This window comes from Scyliorhinus canicula, chromosome 4, assembly GCF_902713615.1.
Source record: "Scyliorhinus canicula chromosome 4, sScyCan1.1, whole genome shotgun sequence".
NCBI lineage: Eukaryota > Metazoa > Chordata > Chondrichthyes > Carcharhiniformes > Scyliorhinidae > Scyliorhinus > Scyliorhinus canicula.
In genome coordinates this window covers 140,909,099-140,929,046 of record NC_052149.1, presented here as the reverse complement: position 1 = coordinate 140,929,046, position 19,948 = coordinate 140,909,099, and the positions used below count along the sequence as shown (strand labels likewise).

At 43.8% G+C, this 19,948-nt stretch overlaps 1 protein-coding gene across 5 annotated transcripts in view; it reads right to left on the bottom strand.

Annotated features, from left to right (window-relative positions):
- The window catches only part of ebf1a (EBF transcription factor 1a), a 489,857-nt gene extending 470,220 nt beyond the window's left edge, over positions 1 to 19,637 (bottom strand). For 2 of the 5 annotated variants that reach the window (XM_038795284.1, XM_038795286.1), the window contains exons 1-5: positions 18,593 to 19,637; positions 17,786 to 17,942; positions 17,171 to 17,234; positions 16,411 to 16,466; positions 11,598 to 11,671 (exon numbers count right to left, since the gene is read on the bottom strand). In XM_038795284.1, coding sequence (XP_038651212.1) covers positions 11,598 to 11,671; positions 16,411 to 16,466; positions 17,171 to 17,234; positions 17,786 to 17,942; positions 18,593 to 18,726 — 485 coding nt within the window. In that variant the 5' untranslated portion in view covers positions 18,727 to 19,637. The remainder of the gene's footprint in view (positions 1 to 11,597; positions 11,672 to 16,410; positions 16,467 to 17,170; positions 17,235 to 17,785; positions 17,943 to 18,592) is intronic. The other 3 variants (XM_038795285.1, XM_038795282.1, XM_038795283.1) reach the window with 3 other exon arrangements.
- Between the last annotated feature and the right edge of the window lie 311 nt (positions 19,638 to 19,948).

Genomic DNA, 19,948 nt, shown 5'->3' with positions numbered 1-19,948 from the left:
GCTGGAAGTAAAGGTGCACCGGGTTAAGCAGGATGTGGGGGAGGGGTGGAATCTAAAGAGTTAAAATCTTTGTTTAAATAGAACTGAGGTCATTTATGTCCCATTGCTCTTGTACAAATTTGCTACTTCCCCAAATGCGCAAACACATGCTCCATTGTCTTCATGTAAAATGCATTGCTATTGCTTTTTGTCATGAACAGAGTATATAGCAATTTCTCTTTAATATTTCATTTTTATTGTCAGCTTTCCCAATGGCTCTCAAAAGATACTTTTATCTTTTTCTTTATGGTGGTTGTGGTCACTGCTGGCTTGGCCAGCATTTATTGCCCATTCCTAAATGCCCTTAAGAAGGTGGTGGTTACCTATCTTCTTGAACCGCTGCAGTCTATGTAGTGTAGGTCCACCCTAGAGGCAAGTGGAGGGTATTCCATCACACTCCCGACATGTTCCTTGGAGATGGTAAGACAGGCTTTGGGGAGTCAGTGGGTGAGCTACTCACTCCAGAATTCCCCTGACTTGCTATTGTAGCCACAGTCTTTATGTGACTGGACCAGTTCAGTTTCATGTCAATAGTTATCCCCAGGATGTTGATGGTACAAGGTTCAATGATGGTAATTCCACTGAATGTCAAGAGGAGCCAGTTAGATTCTCTCATGTTGGAGTCACAAATGTTACTTTCCACTTACTAGCCCGTGTCTGAGTGTTGTCCAGGTTTTGTTCATTACAGGCATGACTGCTTCATTATCTGAGAAATTGCAACGGTACTAAACACCATGCAATCATTAGCACACATCTCCATTTCTGACCTTCTGGTGAAGAGAAGGTCATTGGTGAAGCAGCTGAAAATGTTAGGGCCTAGGCCTACCCTAAGGAACTCCCGCTGCAATGTCCTGGGACTGAGATTATTATGATTGTTCGAGCCCAATTATCTTTCTTTGTGCTAAGCATATTAATAACATGGCACTAGATGCAGGAGCATTGTACTTCTGCCACCTAACGACATTGAACAGAATAAAGGAGACAGTTTCCCTTAATAAGAGGAACTATAGCATTGGCCAAAGGCACTGAGAAAGGTGCCACTCCTTCCAACCAACTCACAAAGAGGAGTGCACTCTTTGGAAAATTGAAGTTGGGTGGGGGGTGGGTTGAGCGGGTGATGGGGGGGAAACACTCCCAAAAATCTATCTGCTCACCAGATAGTTAGCATGTGTATTAAAGCCCCCTGCTGTAGCATTACCAAAGGATCTAATGCACATATACACTTTGCATTCAGTTACATTCTAACACAATAGATCATGAGTTAGGAGACTGAGTGTAAAGAATGAGATACTCATTGTAGGCTGATACAATCTCCAAACAGGTACTTTTGTAAATTGTCTAAGCATTTTTTCTTCTCCTCCCAGTGTTTGTGCCATTGAAAATGACAGGGCCACAAATGAATCATTTTATTTCTCACTCATTTTTCTTCAACTGTTCCTTTCTTTCTTCCCGGTGTCACCGGCACTTTTCCAAGGGCAATTAAGGTGGGCAATAAATGTTGGCCAACCAGCGACACCCACATCCGAGCAACCAATAAAAAAATAATTTGTTCCCTTCTGGATTGGATGATCCCACTTGTGTGAATTATATCTACTTGAAAGTTAGTGGGAATGTTGCCATTTTGGATCCTGCAACGACTCCAGTTAACAGTTTTTGATATTTGTACTGTGTTGGGAAAAACATTTTCTTGGCAAAAAGTATTTGTATATTTTGGAAGCTTAATCCAAAATAAAAGCTCCTCCCACCTATTCACTAACTCCTTGCACTATCTCCTAATTCATTTCCAAGATCTCAAACATCACGGAACTCCTTGTACTCCTGTCTTTTCCTTCCTCTCACGACCATTGAGACAAATCTTGACAGCACAAACTCATTTATTTTTATGCAGGCTCTTCTCTTTTCCTTTAAACTTTGGGGGTAGCCAGCTGAAGGCCCTGACCCTTTTCATTCAATGCACTACATTTCATTTTAGCAGAAGACCATTTAGTAGTGTTCTTAAAACGTTTGGGAAGTCTGTGAGACTTTCACTTCACAAGATATAAGCATCATCAGCAGAGAGCAATGATAGCATGATAGCACATATAAAGTTTACATCCTAACGCAATGAATATTTATCGGTGTTAGTGATGGCTTCCACTAACCTGATGTGATTGGTCAGATAGTGCTCATACTATACTGGAAGCGATACATCATTAAAATATAATGTCATGGCCTAGTAAGTACAGGCAGTCAGTACCGAGTGCCCAGTTTGATTCCAAATTTCTGCTAAGTTAGCTGGCTCAATATTTCAGGGATTGCAATTCACCTCAGTCCCTAAAACCTGGAGGATAGAATCCTTTGTCTTTAAAAAGATATTTCATGGGATGTGGGCGTCGTTGGCTGGGCCAATGTTATTGTCCATACTAATTGTCCTTGAATTGAGTAGCTTGCCCGGCCATTTCAGAGGGCGTTTAAGAGTCAATCACATTGCTGTGGGTCTGGAGTCACATGTAGACCGGACCAGGTAAGGACAGCAGATTTCCTTCTGGGCATTAGTGAACCAGATGGGTTTTTATGATAATAGACAATAGTTCTTTGGTCATCATTAGACTTCTAATTCCAGATGTTTATTGAATTTCAATTTCACCATCTGCCATGGTGGGATTTGAAGCAGGGGCCCCAGAGCATTACCCTGGATCTCTGGATAAAAGCAAATTACTGTGGATGCTGGAACCTGAAACCAAAAGATAAAATGCTGGAAAATCTCAGGAGGTTTGGCAGCATCTGTAGGGAGAGAAAAGAGCTAACGTTTCGAGTCCAGATGACCCTTTGTCAAAGCTCCTGGATCTCTGGTCAAGTGAAAATAAAGGCCTTTGAAAATAAAGTCTTGCTTAATTTTGGTTCATTTGTTTAGGGGGTGCCCTATAGCATGGCATTTGACCAGGTTTCTGGCCCAGGTTACATACAGTTACATTTTGAATTATGTCCAATGTGACTGCTGCAGTTATTACTACAGCATCATGTGTAGAATGAGCAGGAAGTGAACTTTCAGATCATGTTAGTAAATAGTTAGATTTTTGGCATCACAGACAATGCCATACACAAAGACACTGGCTCACCACACCTCCCTATGCTAGTGGTGCAATGTCAGAGCTAGATAAAAGTGTCAGTCGGTCAGCACGGTGGCGCAGTGGTAGCACTGCAGTCTCTCGGCGCCGAAGTCCCAGGTTCGATCTCAGCTCTGGGTCACTGTCCGTGTGGAGTTTGCACATTCTCCCCGTGTTTACGTGGGTTTCGCCCCCACAACCCAAAGATGTGCAAGGTAGGTGGATTGAACATGCTATATCGCCCCTTAATTGGAAAAAATGAATTGGGTACTCTAAACTTATTTTTGAAAAAAGAAAAAAATAAGAACGTCAGTCACACTATTGGTGCAATTCACTGCACAATGCATTCAGCCCTTTGTGTATTACAGGTAGAGTGTTAATTGGTAAAATACAGCCACTTCCAGATTTCCTTCCCTCCAACATGAGCCGCTGTGCCTTCAAGTGCCTGGGCCTTAAACTCTGCTGATGCTTTCAAAACCCTCTCTGCACTATTATCTTCCCTCTTTGTAAGACAAACCTCTTTGACCAAGCTTTTGGTTAACTGTCCTAATACCTTCTTACGAGGCTTTTTGTCAAAGTTTATCTGATAACTTTTCTGTGCAATGACCTGGAATTGTTTAGGATGTTCAAGGTACTATATAAATACAAGTTGTTGTTGCCAACTACCCTCTCTCCACCCACCCCCAATATCTCATGTTGGGACTGATTCCAGAGGCACCAATACCTCACAACAGTGGCCACAATTCGTTAGGGAGCTGAGTCAATTGTGAGCACGCAATCCGGGCATGTATGGTGAGGGTCATCCCAATCAGCACATTCATGGTCCTCGCTCAGCAGATGAAGACGGAAGAAGGCTGGATGGATCCTCAACATTTGGGCTGAAAGGGCCGTTTCTGTGCAGTGTTCTATACAACATCAACATCTATGCACCAAGGGTGAATGGAGAAGAATCAGCAGCAGGGACCCAAACTGATTTATTCTCCTCCATTGCCCAGGGGGCCACACTGAGGAGAGTTGGAACACTTCACCAGCATCCCCAGCTGAGATCAACTAATCCAGCTCAGGCTGCTATCGAATGTGGGACATCTGTGATTTTTTTTAATGTCTTGTTTCTATTTTTAAATAAGAGACGGCATTCTGTGCCCGAGTCCCGCTTCTGGACAGCTTTTCAGAAATTTACAAGTGTTTTATCTGGCTTGTAAATCTAACGATCATTTCACTTTGATTGTGTTTAAGGCTAAATATGTCTGAGTCAGTCATTGAAACCATTAAAAAAAACAGCTGAAGAATAAATACCAAGTCAATCCAAGCCACCGACCTGAAATGGATGAGCAACAAGGAAGCTTCTCAACTTGGGGGGGGGGGGGGGGGGGGGAGAAGAGTTCCCAGTACAGTAATGTAGAGAATTGAAAAATCATTGTGCATTCATTATAATCACCAAATGTGCACAGGGATTATGTGGTCTTGCTAACTTTACTTCGAGCATTTGCCGTTCTCTACATGTCATTCTCTGTGATTCATTACAAATAATATTTACCCCGTAATATAACATATGAGTGCCATGAAGTCACATTATTTAGAGAAAAAAGTTACAACAAATAAAGCAGACCTTGACTGAAACTGGGGATGTTTTTTTGTTACCGCAAGACAAGCTGGTTTCACACCATCTGGGTAATGGGAGCGCATAGCAATTAGCTGAGGTGATTAATGGCGAACAGGCTCTCATTTTATGCTTCTAACGGAGGGCACGTTTGCACCCCGGTGCAAATTCAGCATATCCAAAGTTGCACTGACAATAAATGCGGAGTGAAAAAATGGGTTTGCAATGTGGCGACCATGGAGAAGAAGGGGGCATGTCTGCAGCCCATGCTCCGAATGGCATGGAATTTGCAATTCAAAACAGCATTAGTGACACAATGGATGACAGCTCCCATATCAGCCGGGTCACGTCAAGTAATAAACAAACAGCGCCCATATAAAACCCTGTTTCAATGGCCAACAATGAAACCTGTAATCTCCCTCATCAGCTGGCTGACCTTTCGCAACATGCCTTTTTTTTCCACCCCTCTCTCCTTCGTCCTCCACACACTGAAATATATTATCCCGTGTGGTTTTCTATTTCCTATAATCTGGACCATACGGTGGTGGGAATTTTGGGCAGCAACCCTAATCTGACCTGACCCTCACCTACGGAGCACTGCAAATCCACAACACACAAACATATAAACAAGGGGGGCAATTGTCAATATGAGCTCAGCTATTCATCGTGGAAGACCAAATTATCGTTACGGAGCAAGGTTCCCACAAATTAAAAGGCTGAAGAGATGTGAATACCATCGGCGGAGATGTCAGGCGCGCTTGGTCAATGGCTCAACCGATTAACTGGATGAGCCCCACAGCCCAGGATGGGTCCACGTTGTCTAGCCCAGGGCATTGTGCTTGGCCTTATGGCCCCTGCACCAGAGAAGGGAGACCATTATGTCAGAGGTCTTGTCCTGATCACTCACTGGCGACCCCTACTGGAGAGTACACAGGTGAGTAGACAATGGGAGGAGGTAGAATCAGATTCTGCAGTCATGATTCCTCCCACCCCCCGGAATCAAATGGCCTCTCGACACTCCGTGCCTAGCCTGAAGAATGCCCACTTCAGCGAAATACCAGAGGGACTGTTAACACGCAGAGGATCACACCTCAGCCAGGAGTCAAAAGCTCCAGATCGACAGAAGGAAATTATCAACAAGAAAGTGTCAGCACTGTCTGCTTTTCCATGGGTTTGTTAAAAAAAAACTGTTTGTAGACACTACTCCTGTTCAATCGGAGCACCTTAAACAAAAAAAACCATTTTCGGCATTGCTGCACCATTTGTCATTTAACAACGAACTGCACAAAAGAACCAGACTGTGGCAATGTCCCACAAGAATTCAGTTTCTGAAAATGTACACTCGGTTCTCACAGAGTTTATATTTCAAACTCGAGGACAGAACATCCGTAGAGAATAGCCCCTGTTGCAGACACAGACAGACTCAGGCACAGGTATCAACAACACACCACACTTGCTGTATGGCCAGTCCTTGCACAGCCATAGAATCATATCATAGAATAATTCAAACTAATTAAGATTAAAACCACAAGACATATTCATAAGATATATCGAATGATGTTCAGTGCAAAACATCAGATTATTATAAACAAACGTAACGAATTTATTTTTTTAACAAAGTTAACCTGGAAGTTTGACGTTTTGGTCTCAAAATAAAGAAGCTTTAAATTTAGCCAACCACCCCCCCCCCCCCCCCCCCCCCAACACCCCCTTTACAGACACGGACAGCGTTCAATTCTGATTAGGTGGGATGCTTTGTAATGAACAGAAACAAGATTCACAGCAAGCACACAGTTATCAACCTGCCCTCAATATGCTATTTCCAGAACATTAGCTTATCATAGGACCTATTCCCTAAGATCAGCCTTTACACCAACGCTTTGAATAATTTTGGTCCCACTTTGAGAAACACTAAGCACAGAGTTGCCATTTTAAGGTCAAATCGCTTCTGTCTTTCACTCGATGTTTAGTTGTTAGGATCTGTTCTTTTAAAGTCTTCCCTGTAAATGTATTCCTTCCAGTAGCATTGAGCTGAGTTGAGAAAGATGTTCCAGTTGTCACAGTAGCTACCTTTTGAGAAGCAGAAGGGGGGGGGGGGGGGCACCTATTTGTTGAACAACTGCAAATCTAAATAATAATAGCAGCAGCAACACAAAGGTCTTGTTTTCTCTTGTTTCTTTGTTCACTATGTCCCCAGTTTACTCTCCTCCTCTCCTGTAGCCTTACTGAAATTTGGTTCAGTTGGTTCAGACTCTCCATGGAGAGTCAATGCATGAGCCACTTTTAGATTAGATTCCAGAAATTTAGCACCCGCGTGCCAACTCAGTGTTTATGCTGCAAAGTATGCTCAATATCTCAGGGGCAGCATCACACACACACTTTAATGCGAGTTTACAGTTGTCATTGCTCACAGAATCGTACAGGTCCATTTGGAGACCATTTGGCCAATCATGCCTGTGCTTTGTCCTCACAGACCTAAATCTGTTTCTTTTCCAATTATATGTCCAATTCCCTTTCGAGACTTACGACTGCCTCTGCTTCCAACACCCATTCAGATGAGGCATTCCATGAGCATCAGGCAAGCTCCAGAGCCATTGGGACCATCAGTTAAGTTGAATCTGTCCTCAGCCAATGTACACAATTGCGTGCACACTTCCATAGGCACCCTACATCCAGACACTCAATACATGCCACCTACACACACACACATATAGGCACACACATGCAAATACTCCCCCCCCCCCCCCCCACCCACCCCCGCCATACACATTCATTTTCACATGTGTTCTCCATCAGGAGGTCAGTGGGCACCCAGGTTTAAATATTTTGTGCCCCTCTTAGTACAAGGATATTTAGGTTGATAGGAACACACTCAGCTTCTATCCTGCCTTGGGCCAGCTAACTCAGCATGTAGGGTTGTTTGATCACCGTGGCTCAACACCATGGCAGGCAGTGCATTTATCCACTTATTTATGCACTTATTTCCCAATTATTTTTGTTCTTTTATATCCAGTATCCAATTAGAACAAGAGGTCCCATGCAAAAAAAGAGGGACTGCATTACTGTAATAAATGCTTTGAAGCCTACTCCCTGCTATTTTAACTGAGACATTGACCTATTTATTTTAAATGGGTTAACTCCGCTGTTAAAATACTGGACAGAGAATGTCATGTGAAATCTCTCTACAGCGTTATTCCTCTCTAATGCTATGATGGCATCCTCCACCCATTTGGTTCAGCCTGTGCCCCTTGATCCCCCAATATCCGAATCCCCAATTTCCCTCCCATCTCACTGTCAGTGCAAAAGCCTCCATTTTAACAGCCCTGATTTCTGAAGTTTCTCCACCCCACCCCACTTGTCCCATAACTTCTCTTCCTGTTCTTAAAACCTTCCTCAAAACTATATTTGTGTAAAATGCTTCTCTCTCCCCTAACTATTCTTGTCACCCAATTCCACCCTTTGATGAACCTAGGGGTATTTTTTCACATCACAGCTGACCCAACCTGAAACTTCAGTGATGTGCTGAAGGAGTGTCGCAGGATGTGCCTATATTTTAGTAGACTATTAGATCAAGACTACCATCTGTCTGTTATCAAGGGTGCGAAAGATCCCATTGCACTGCTTGATGAGCAACGACTTCTCCAGTACCAATGCTAACAATACACCTGCAAACAACAGTTCCATGTCCATACTAACTGGGCATCTCATCTCATTGAAGTTTGTATGGCTTTACTGTGCGCAAACTGATTCCCTGTCTGTATATGTAACAAGTTACTTCACTTCAGAAGTAATTTGTTGATTGTAAAGAACTGCCTTTTAGAATATAATAACACATTTTATAAAGGCAAGTTATTTTGTTCTCTACTAAGGTACTTTATTGCTGCTGGTCTCCCAATTAGCAATTTTTCCATGATTATAGGTAATTTCCATTATATAAACTTAATAGTGTTTAACTCACTTAATGGAACAATTTGCCCATTTACCAGGTTAGCACTATTGATCCTCATTATTACTCAATATAAAGAACAACTAATCGGTTCAACCCAAAATAGTATAGAGAACAACTAGGTAGTATTAGATTGTTGCATATTAATGAACATTAAGGGAATAAAACAACTTTTCAAATTGATAGACAATAGCTTAGTTTCTGGAGCCAGTACTAGACACCACAACAAGTTGTGATAGTATATATTGATAGCTTTATAGGCTTGGATGCTTGATTGGGTAATTGCATCTGATGCTAGTTATTTATGATGGTGTTGGTTCCTTCCCCAATATTTTGTATTATTGTTATTAAGCTCCTAATTTTAAAAGCTACAGAACTGCTTTTAAAATACTTTTATTAATGACTGTTCCTAATATCAGAACTGTTGTTCAAATTGTTATTTTCTCCAATTTTCCTCTGTTTTCTATCTGATTATAGGCACAGTGGTCTGCATGGAAGACCATTGCAGTGATGGGTCTTTTAGACCTCACAGAAAGCAACTTGGAGATGTACAGTGTACACCAGTGAACGGGAATAAAATGGTTCCCAGAAGCAGTAAATGTGCTTTCGCTCCATTTATGCACTTGTTAATCTAAGGCTGAGTCTATAATGCAGCAATATGCAACTAAAATGTTACAAGTTAAGAGACATTCCCTGTTTGGTTATCAAGAAGCAGTATTATGGGTCCATTTGAGCATTTATTATTCATAAGCACCCATTAATGACTTTAACAAATGGGTCAGTAGGGTTACTCTGTGCCTGTCAAATATAATGATTTAAATTACAATTTTACTACTTGTGTTATGGAAGCAGGTAACTATAAAACAATTGTTAAGCATAACGTCGACTTGCACGTACACACTATATTACTTGAAACTAGTGTCCAAATGAAATGAATTCACCGGATGTTAAGAGGCTTGTGATTTTTACTCCTCCTCTCCTGAAAGTTGCAGGGCTGGAAGGTTCAACTCGACAATTGCTGGCAGCCTTGCAATACCTCCACAGAATACCTATGGGCTATTAGCCTCTGGGCGTCAAGCTGCAATCAAGGCTGAATCAGTCTTCACCCAGCACCCATGTTCACACACTTCTCAGCTAAGAGGGTTGATTACTGGACTGCAATCGGGAGTTAGGAGCATTGTCCAGCTTTCCTGCCCTCGAAACCAGAGGCCAGTTACAGCAGCCCGGAGTGCTGCCGGGGGAGGGGCGCTAGCTCCGGCCTGGACCAGGGATTGAAATGGAGATCTTTCTGTATGTTGAACCATATGGTACCCTTACCCGCTGTGATAAAGGGGTAGGTATTTTCCAAATTAAATTAAATTACATAACATTAGTGGCTGCATTTCAAAAATAAATTCGCCGTGGGAATAACTTTTAAGACATATTCACGCAGCATTGTCAAGTGCAAAACATGTGCTTCTCCTTTAAATGACATAGTTTGGAACTTGGAACAAGGACAATTTCTAGGACAAGCTCCTCGCTGTGTTGTGACTACATCAAGACCATTTTTAGTTAGCGCCGCCAGCTGCTTTCAGCCTCCATAGCCAAATCTTACCATTACAGGTTCTTAATAGCTCTTCCTACAAAATGAACAGGGGTGTGTGGAATTGGGGGGGGGGGGGGGGTGGAGAAAGGTCGTGTTACTGAGATTCTGAGTTGCTTTCTCGACGACATTCCTTCAAAACAGACTGCTGCGGTTTTCCGACACTTACGTCTGTGTTGGAACCACATATGGGAATTTTTTTTTTGACTGTATTGTCCACTTCCTGTGCCTGCTAAAATAATTACAGCTGTGCAGTTGTTGTTAAGGCAGCTGAAAGCTTCGGAGAATGATACTATGGAAGGAGCCTGAAATAAATCACTTGCTCTTGCAGCAAAGTTTGTCTTAACTGGGCTTTGGACACCACAGGCTGTAATGCAGTCCAGCTGGGAGCTTGGGAAACATTTATTATAATGGGAGGTTTTTTAATCCCTGAATTTGTTATAATGAGATAAATGTCATTTAGGCAGTTGGAATAATTTGTCAAATCTCGCAAATCTTCCAAGCCAAACAGTGAAATCAAGACCAGAAGGTCCCCACTCAAACTCCTGGTCTGTTCCCAGTTAGCTAGGGCGACAGGAGAAATTGGCCTCAGTGCCCCGAAGGTTAAGGAGGGGAAATAGTAGCCAGGTTTCCTGGCCCTGACCAATGTTTCGTGACTCCTGCTCGAAAGTGTATGCGTCAGGATAATAGACGAGCTTAGAATCATACTCAGCTCAGCTCGTGTGTGTAATAAATTTATTTAAGTACCCCCCTCCCACAGACACACACTTTCAAATGGCCTGCCCACAATCACTGTCCTGGCTAACACATGGTTGAGAGACAGGGGATCTCGGAGGTTCCGGGAAACTGCGTGGCACAAGGAGGAAATCGGTTGGGACTGGATAGGGAGAAAAATTAGAGATTCCTGTTTTGTACAAATGTATTTCTATGTTCAAAATATGTGACTATGATCTTCCATGTACTGGGATAATTAAAGTGCATGCTTCCTGTACAATACAATACACGTCAATGCGACATACTGGACATAAACCACCGGTCAAACTAACGCATACAATTTTTTAAAAGAAGACCACAAATAGTTTTGAAGCTCATTTCAGATACTGCAATTGTACTTTTGGAAGTCCTTCTTCTAGAAATGGCTTTGGCTACACCGTGGCTTGTCCAGAGTTGAGAACACTTCAAGTTTAATGAGCACAACAGCAAAACCTACGTCTGAGATTATAACTGAAGTTTGTAACCTGGGGGATGGAGTGGGTGGTGGTAACAACAATTAAACTCACTATATTGTTCTTACACAAGCAGGCATGGTCAAATATCATTTGGGACAGCTCTGAACTTCCTTACCTGCACATGATCTCATGCGTGAGAAGGACTCGACACATTTCTGGATTCTTGTCCTGCCCCTCATACACGATAGCCTGGGACAGAAAGAAAACATTTGAACTCTCAAGCCCCGATTCGCCTCCACACTCATTTTCCCAGCAGATTATTTTGTTGTTGTTGTTCTTCAATGTCAGAATTTGAGCATCACTGCTCAAGTTGGCATTTATCTATCTGTCGCTAATTGTCCTCCCAATTTGCGTGGCTTGCTAGGTTGCTTCGGAAAGTATTTAAGAATCAATCACGTTGCTGAGGGATTGGAGTCCCATATCGGCCAGACTGCATAAGGGATTTATAACAGATTTTTTTTAAACAACTGAATTCATGTTGTGATGTTGCCTAGCAGGATTTGAACTCACGTTGTCTGGATTATCAAACTCCTCTATTCAGTAATATAGCTATTATACTGTCATATTGACACACGGATCTTATATATAACCAAGATGTTCAAGTTCCATCGATACCGAAGTACAACGTTTCCCAAATCAAATCGTTGACCGTCAGAGGGAATGTTACAGTATTTTACACTGACTGGTACAAATCCATTGAAGTATAATAATCGCATTGCTCCAAAGGGTGCAGTTTACAAGTACATGCTATCTAAATGGCAGCCCCCCCAAAAAACAGAACAAATTGAACGACTTTGTTAATCTGTAATTCACCTTTCACTGTTCTCGTTCCCCTGGGGTATTTTTTATGCGTTAACGGTCGGTATTACCGTTTGTTGACTCCGTGTTTACCTATAACCTCAGTTCACACCTCCAAATCTGCTTTAGCTGAATTTCAGTCAGAATCATTAAAGCGTGCTGGCAATTTAAAATAAAAACATCATGTGACATTTAAACTCTGGGACTTCCTTAGACCTCAGCATACTCTCTTCACATGGTCACTTCATCAATATTAATCGTGGAAGTATTTTTTCTTCAACGTTTGGATAACAGTTTATTTTTGTTTTGCTGGCAAGAGAAGGTGTTGTGTTTTGTTGGTTGAAACTGAGAGACCACGTGCCAACAGTTATTGGAGGGATGGAGGGGAATGGAGCCCAGATGGGGCCCGGGAGGCGGTGCTGCAAAAGTATACATGTACCTCAATGTCAGTCTTTTCCACTCTCATCGGTATACTTCAGATATGACGATCTTACAGAGCTGGGGGTGGGCGGCGGCGGGGGGGGGGGGGGGGGGGGGTTACATAGTTTTTAAAAAAGTAGGCACTACCTATTTTGTAAAAGTTGGCAGCAACATTGTCATTCTCTTTGGCGCAGCTATGATTATCAATTGCTCCAAAGACTTGGCCAATTATATCGCAACTTCCGAATGGACATATTACTCCTCTGCCTCCGATGCCAATCAAAATGCTCCACTCCCCCCGCTGGTCACTCACTACATAAGGGGGTGCAGCAATTCCACGCTGAAGGAAAACCCTCACTGTCACTTCAACTAGGGTTGTTGCATCGTGAACACGCGTTGTAAAAGGTGAAGGGTGACACACAATAGGGCATAGGTCTGCATTTCTAAAAGCATGAAGAGGGGCAGTTACATAGGTGCCAACAGAGAGAGAGAGATGGAGAGAGAGAGAGAGAGGGATGATCTGACTTCTAGAGGAAACAAAGTGTAAAATAACTTCGACACAAATTGTTATGTCAGGTTAACTGCTACAGTTATCAAATTCTGAATTTAGACACTAGGTGAACTCACTGTAACTCTGGATAATTACTGTATAATTCCTGGTCTTTGCACTCACAATGATCCTGTGACTCTGTGCAACCTGGTACATTTTCGATATTACTTACACCACTATAAATAATGGACCAGAATGGAAATCCAATATACAATGCTCATTACACGGTTGGCTAATTTCATGTTAATTTCCACATTTGAAAAAAAAGATGTCCCTCCACAAGGTATGTCTCACTATTCATTGCCCAGATAAAGGATACAGCGTGTGGCGGTGTGTTTAATGTACCCCCCCCCCCCCCCCCCCATCAGAATGCAGGTTAATATGATGTAAAAATACACAATCGAGAAGGGATAAGTGTGCGGTGGGGGAGGGGGGGGGGGAGAATATCACTGGGATAGCTGGTCATCGCAGTGAGTCGAGGCTGGGGTGAGAGGTGTGGGGTTTGGAGGGTGGGGGGGGGGGGGTTGTGCAGACTGTGGCCCGGAGACAAAGCTGTGCGGAGAAGGAATGGGGCAGCAGATTTGGAGAGATGTTTGCGGACAGATGGTGAGCGCCGTTCAGTATGTCACCCCAACTGCTCCCATGTGTTTATTGTTGTTTCCGCCAGCTCTATTTTCTGTGTGAAAGCTTAACCTCGTTCCCTGGTAGACACACAGGAGAAGCCAACAACAGAGGCGAGAGAGAAAATCAGGAAAACAGAGAACTCATCGGCATTCCTCGTGTTTTTTTTCCACATATATAAAATGAATACACTATAAAAGCAATATATTAATAAATGATTTAACAAAAAAAAGTATTAAATCTAGCAGTAGGAATAAGAATCCCTTGAAAGCGATGTGTTTGATCGAAGTGCTATCTGGGATTTTTAAAACTTCATTCATTTTTAATGCATGCAGATAATTATTCTTCTATTACACATGCGGGGAGAGCATGCGATCAGACATTTAGAATAATATTCCATCTGACTAGATTTATGTAGGTTGTAAGGTACAAACCCCTGCGATGTTTTAGAATTGATGCTGTGTCTGGGTGTTTGAAACAGAGCTAAACATGTAAAAAAAAAATAAACATTATATATGGTCACATTAGAAGTTTGATGGATTCAGATAATCAGATTCAGGAGGTCAAGCACAGCCGCAGGACCCAACCATGTCCTCGGCCCTTCTAGGAAATAAAACGGACTCTCAGGAATCACAGTGATTTTAATGGGGAGCATTTCCCGTTCCTTTCATTCTGGACAAATCCCAGCCATCAAGGGATGTCCTCCAAACAATCCAAATATATATCATCAACCTCAGGGCACCCCGTTTTGTGTGTGTTGGGAGGGCGTTTGGTTTATAAAATCAACGGACTGCATGTAGTCCAGAGGGGAAATAATTGCAAGAACAACAAGCTATTTTGAGAGCGTCGTGGCCACATCGTTAAAAAAAGTTAACTCGAGTTAATTTGGCTTTCCCGCAAAGGTTATAACTATATCTGAGGATATATATTGCACAGATAAACGCACGCCACGGAACTGCTGTTAGCATCGTGATTAATGGCGCATTGATTATGTTAACAAAGGTCTGATGTATATTTTTGAACTTGTTAAAATGCGGGTTTGTTTGAACGTGGATCAACATTGCAGAGCTGAAATTAGGAATTCTCTCTCTGATTCCAGATGCGCCTCTCTCTCTGACCTGGTCTGGCACAACTCAATAGCAGGAAATCGCGTTCAGAAAGAATATCAAAAGAACTGCGGAGATATTTTCAAAACAAGAGTTGCCTGTTGATTTGGCTGGAGCAGGAAGCGGGGTACATTAAGAACCAAACGTGGCCGAGAAGGGAGGGTGAAGATTTTACACAAACACACATATAATGTTTGTGCATTTCAAAATTAATATTTTTCTCGATGTAAAATTATGTCCGTTTGCAGCCGCCTTGAAATTGACTAAAGACTCCAGGAGACCGAAGAAGCGGGAAGAGACTGAAATGAACATGTGGAAATAGACTGCAGGTTCCAGCGCGCGAAGTGGTGAATGTCTGGTGGAGGGAGGGAGAGTGAGTGTGTGCGGGGACATAGTGACAGCCCCTGATCTTAAACCATGAGGACACACAAGAGCATAATTATTTTACCACCAATAAACACGAAATTAAATTTAAATTCAAGGGGTACGTGTGACTCAAATAACGGACAAAATGCTGTGTATTGACTAATATGAATCTAAAGTTGAGCGATTTTGTATTTAGAGTTGCTGCTCGCCTAAAGCTGGACGGAGTCGTGATTTATAACAAACTGGAATATTTAGTCCTGCATGAGAGTTGTTGGCGATGACGAGAGAGCCAGCTAACCTAGCGAAACCTAGCTAACCACGCAAATAAATCTGATCGGAGCCTGGTGTAAAAATGGATAACTTGTCCAGTGTGTTGGCAGAGTCGGCTGTTCACGCTTTGAACCCAATTTCCCGTGAATAAAACAAAAAGTGAAATTAATAAAAGCGGAGTGAATAAAAGTGAAGTGGAATTAGGGGGGGGGGGGTGGATCTGGATAAATACGAAAATAAAAAGCTCTCAGTCTCCCACACTCTGAAATATTGACACGTTTAAATTGTAGCAACTCCCGCCACGACACTTTGGAAATTGTTGGGGCCCCTTCGGAGCGCTCCCTTCATGTCAGATCGATTTCTCTCTCGATCCTAATCCATTGGAGATCTCCCCACCCTCCCTCCCCAGCTAATCATTCACCACACCCCCTCACATCCCACTTTACCCTACTGGGGGGGTTAGAAAACTTTTTATTTTGCATGTGTTGTCTGTTTTGAGTCGGACACATGAGGCAACTTCCCCAAAACCTCTCTCACTGACTTCCCCAAAACACATCAAGTTCTGCTGTTGTCCCTGAGCAGTTGCCTTGACTTTGACCGTGTAAGAGCAAGTCTATCTGTTATGGGGGGGATAAACCCGGCATTTTATTTAGACTGGAGTAACGGTATCGCCACGACCTGTAGCTCAATCTCAACCCTCCGGGCACATTTAAAACCGTTGTCAATTCTTTTTACACGCTTTCCTAAGATTTTAAACAAAATTGTCCTGATAGTCACTGGAATAAAGATCACCTTACCTGTTTCGTCATTGAGTCGATCAGCCGAACGTACAGATCTTGCTCTGTCCTGATCCCTGAATATGACAACATATTAAACGAAGACTGTCAGATTCACTCCAAAAGGCCCTCATCGCTGCTATTTTAGAAATACTGGGAGCAGCAGTCTGATTTTAGTTTATGTTCCCACTTGCTCCCCGCACTCAGAATGGGAACACTGTGAAGCAATCCGCAAGAATAAGGCAAAGCAGTGAATGGAGCTGGAAATGTGCTGGGTTTGCACAGAGAGGGTTGGCGGTGATTGATACAGAGAGGGGCAGTGCTGCTTGAAGACGGGCTCTGTTGCATGGACAATGCAACTGCTGCCGAAACTTGGGGTTAGGGGCACAGGCAAATGAAATGATTCCGGCTTCTTTAGAAATGCTGAAATCAAAAATGCAGCGACAGATGTTGGGGGGGGGGGGGGGGGGGGGGGGGAGACAGCGGTTACACTAGTGCCAGTGTCCTGATGGACGCGCGAGTGAGATGTGTATGAGAGCTTGGCGGGGAGCAAGTGTGGCGTTTTTAAACAGCGCCAAGTTTCCAAAGAAATTATATCTTCTCGCCCGCAAGCGGGTCAATGTACTGGAAGGAAACCGAGGAATAATCGAGTTACTCGGCGGCTGAGCGGGACCTTCGCTGTCCACCCCCCCCCCCCCCCCCCCCCACACCCAACACAAAGATCCCAGAGAGGCAGCTCCAAGTTAGCAGCAATTGTCAAAGGCTAGAACAGGCAACTTACCATTACTGTAGAGCAGCTGTAATCTGTAATGAATCCCGTTATTGGTCTTCTCCCCACCTATTTCCTGAAACAAGTTTTTAAAAAGATGCGCATTTAAAAAAACTTGCCACCTAAAGTCAAATATCAATTAAGATCCATGTTTTGTTTTCAGTTATCGAGCTTCGAACACGCGAGATTCCGGTCTCTGGATCGTTTTATGGATCTATGGGGTCAGGGACCCACTCGCCCAAAACCTGGGAGATTTTACTCTATTTTAAATCTGAAATTTTGGGCAAAATTATTTTACAATGTTGTCCGCCCCCATTTTAATGTGAATAGTTTGTCTCGGTTAAGCATCGTTTATTTAGCATGTCTGTGCATATATCGACACACATAAGCGTTCTTATATCAGAAAATATTCCCAATATGTTAGGATTTCCCTGTTTTGTACCAACCAATGTCTAACTAATAGCTGACATGCAGCCGCCGGTCAAGACACAGTTTATAGGCTCTGCGCTGCTTGAGGCGCTGTCCCCTTCCCATGAATAAACTTTCCGCACACCCCCCCCCCCCCCCCCCCCCCCCAGCCCCCGTCCCTTCAAACTTTTCTATCTGAGAATGGATTCCCAAACTTACTTTCTCTTTCTCCACGAATCCCACGAAGGCTGTCCGCTCGATTTCCACAGGCTGACCTTGGCGATCGTAGAGGGCCAGCACGAAGTGGAAGAAGTTGGATTTGCGCAGGTTGGAGGGCGGCTGTTTCTCGAAATGAGCCCGGGCCAGGCCCACTCCACTGCGGGCAGACAAGAGCAGGGTGAGTCGGGGAACAGGAAAAGCAAACGCGCGTCCAAATATTTTTTTTACAGCAACAGCAACTCTCTCTCCCTGACCGTGCAGAAAACTCGCATTTAATCTCCGAAGTTTAAAAAAAAACTTGCCAATGCCATTGGACAAATGAAAGATCCCAAAGTGAAGGGAAGACTTCAGGACATACTCGGATTGAGTTGTATTGCGGTGTCAACGGTGACCAGATGCTTTGAGTGACCGAGGGAACTTCTGGGGATGTTTTGGAGTAAGTCTGGGGTCTCTCATTGTGAAATGCATCACTTTTAAGTTTGGCGGTTGAAATAAAGTTAGCGCCACAGTTAAAACAGAATAACGGGAAGGGACCAATTGTAAAAAACAAATCAAATCACTGTCTATTCTCAGTATCTCAAATTGTGTCATTTCACCCCATGTGCAGCAAGATTTAAAAACAACATAGAGCAGGGACGGGCAATGATTGTAACATGAAATGGAACGTTTAAAATGTGTCAGGATTTAAAACATACACAGCTTTTGGTTAAGAGTTCCAAATCGACTTTGGTCACTCAGTGTGTACTGTTAACCCATACAGACAATAATGTCTGTGTGAAGGAAAATTCACATAAACCCATTGCCTACCTCTGAGCGGCCGTGTTCGCATCCATAATCCCGGCTCCTTGGATCCAGGAGCGGACAGCATTGATCCCGCTTCCCAGTGGCTCTTCCTTCATGCTGCCCGCGCTGCGCTGTATATTCTCCTGAATCCCAAACATGGAAACACGCTTTCTTTCACCCTCCCTCTGTATGTGTGTGTGTCTCTCTCTCTCTTCTCGCTGCCGTCAAAAAATAGAAGCCACCAGGAACCGGTTGAAGATGTTGAAACGCAGTTTTTTTTCTCGCTCAAGTCAAGTATCCTCCAAGAGAAATGCAAATGCAACGCCTGTGATAATATCTTTAAACTGCGATTCCGCCTGCCTCTCTCTCTCTCTCACACACACACACTCACACGGGGGAAATCACTCAGTTCGTGGGAGGGAGGGGGGGGGGGGGGGAGACAGAGAAAATAAAGGAGAGAGAAAGAGAGAAGTGTACTGGAGATTGGTGATCCCGATAAGTGAAATATTCCCCCCAAAAAAGAATGGGGGGCGGGAGGGGAGTCAGAAGGAAGGGGAGGGGAGTGAGGGGGTGGGGGAGGTGCTGTGGGGAGCAGGTGAGGTCTGAGGCACACACACACACAAGATCAAGTCGAGGTCCCGGGCTTTCCAACACCAAGTGTCATCGTCCAATTAGAAACACTAAGTTTATTCTGTGTGTGTGTGTGTGTCTCTATGTGAGTGTGTGTGTGCCTCTCTGTATGTGTGCGTGTCTCTGTGTGTGTGTGTGTGTGTGTGCATTCACAAACGGCCGTGTCTACCAGTCCCGGCAAATGAATGAGAAATGCTGGCTGGCGAGGTTTCCCTTCTCAATAATGCCGGGGATTTTGTTTTTGGAAGGGAAGGGGTGCCGGGGAGGAGGGGGGAGTGGGCGGGGGAAGGTGTGGGAGTGATGCTAATTCTCTGATCTCTCGGGGTGGGAAGACGAGGGTTGGTCTTGGTGGGGTGGCCGAGGGTGGGAGGGGAGGAGGGGGGAGGGAGTGAGTGATGGGAGCCGGTTGCCCTGTGTGAATTCACCTCCCTCTGTCTTGCCTGCCTGTCTGTCTGCAACCGGGCACTCGGAGCGACCCCACCAACCCCTATCTCATCCCGGGGAGGGGGTGTGGGGGGTAACAAAAGCCATGCCCCCCCCCCCCCTCCAAGAATGGGTCGCGTCTCTGGAAGGGGTGGGAGTGGAATAGGCTGAACGATGACGACCAAATATGGTAAAGCCCGCCCTTCCCCGAAGCCAATGGCTGAGCTGTGTGTGTCTGATCGACAAGCAGTCCTGACAATGGAGTAAAACATGTTTTGTTCTTGTTTTTATATCTGAAATTACAAAATCGGGTAAAGGTACAAGGGA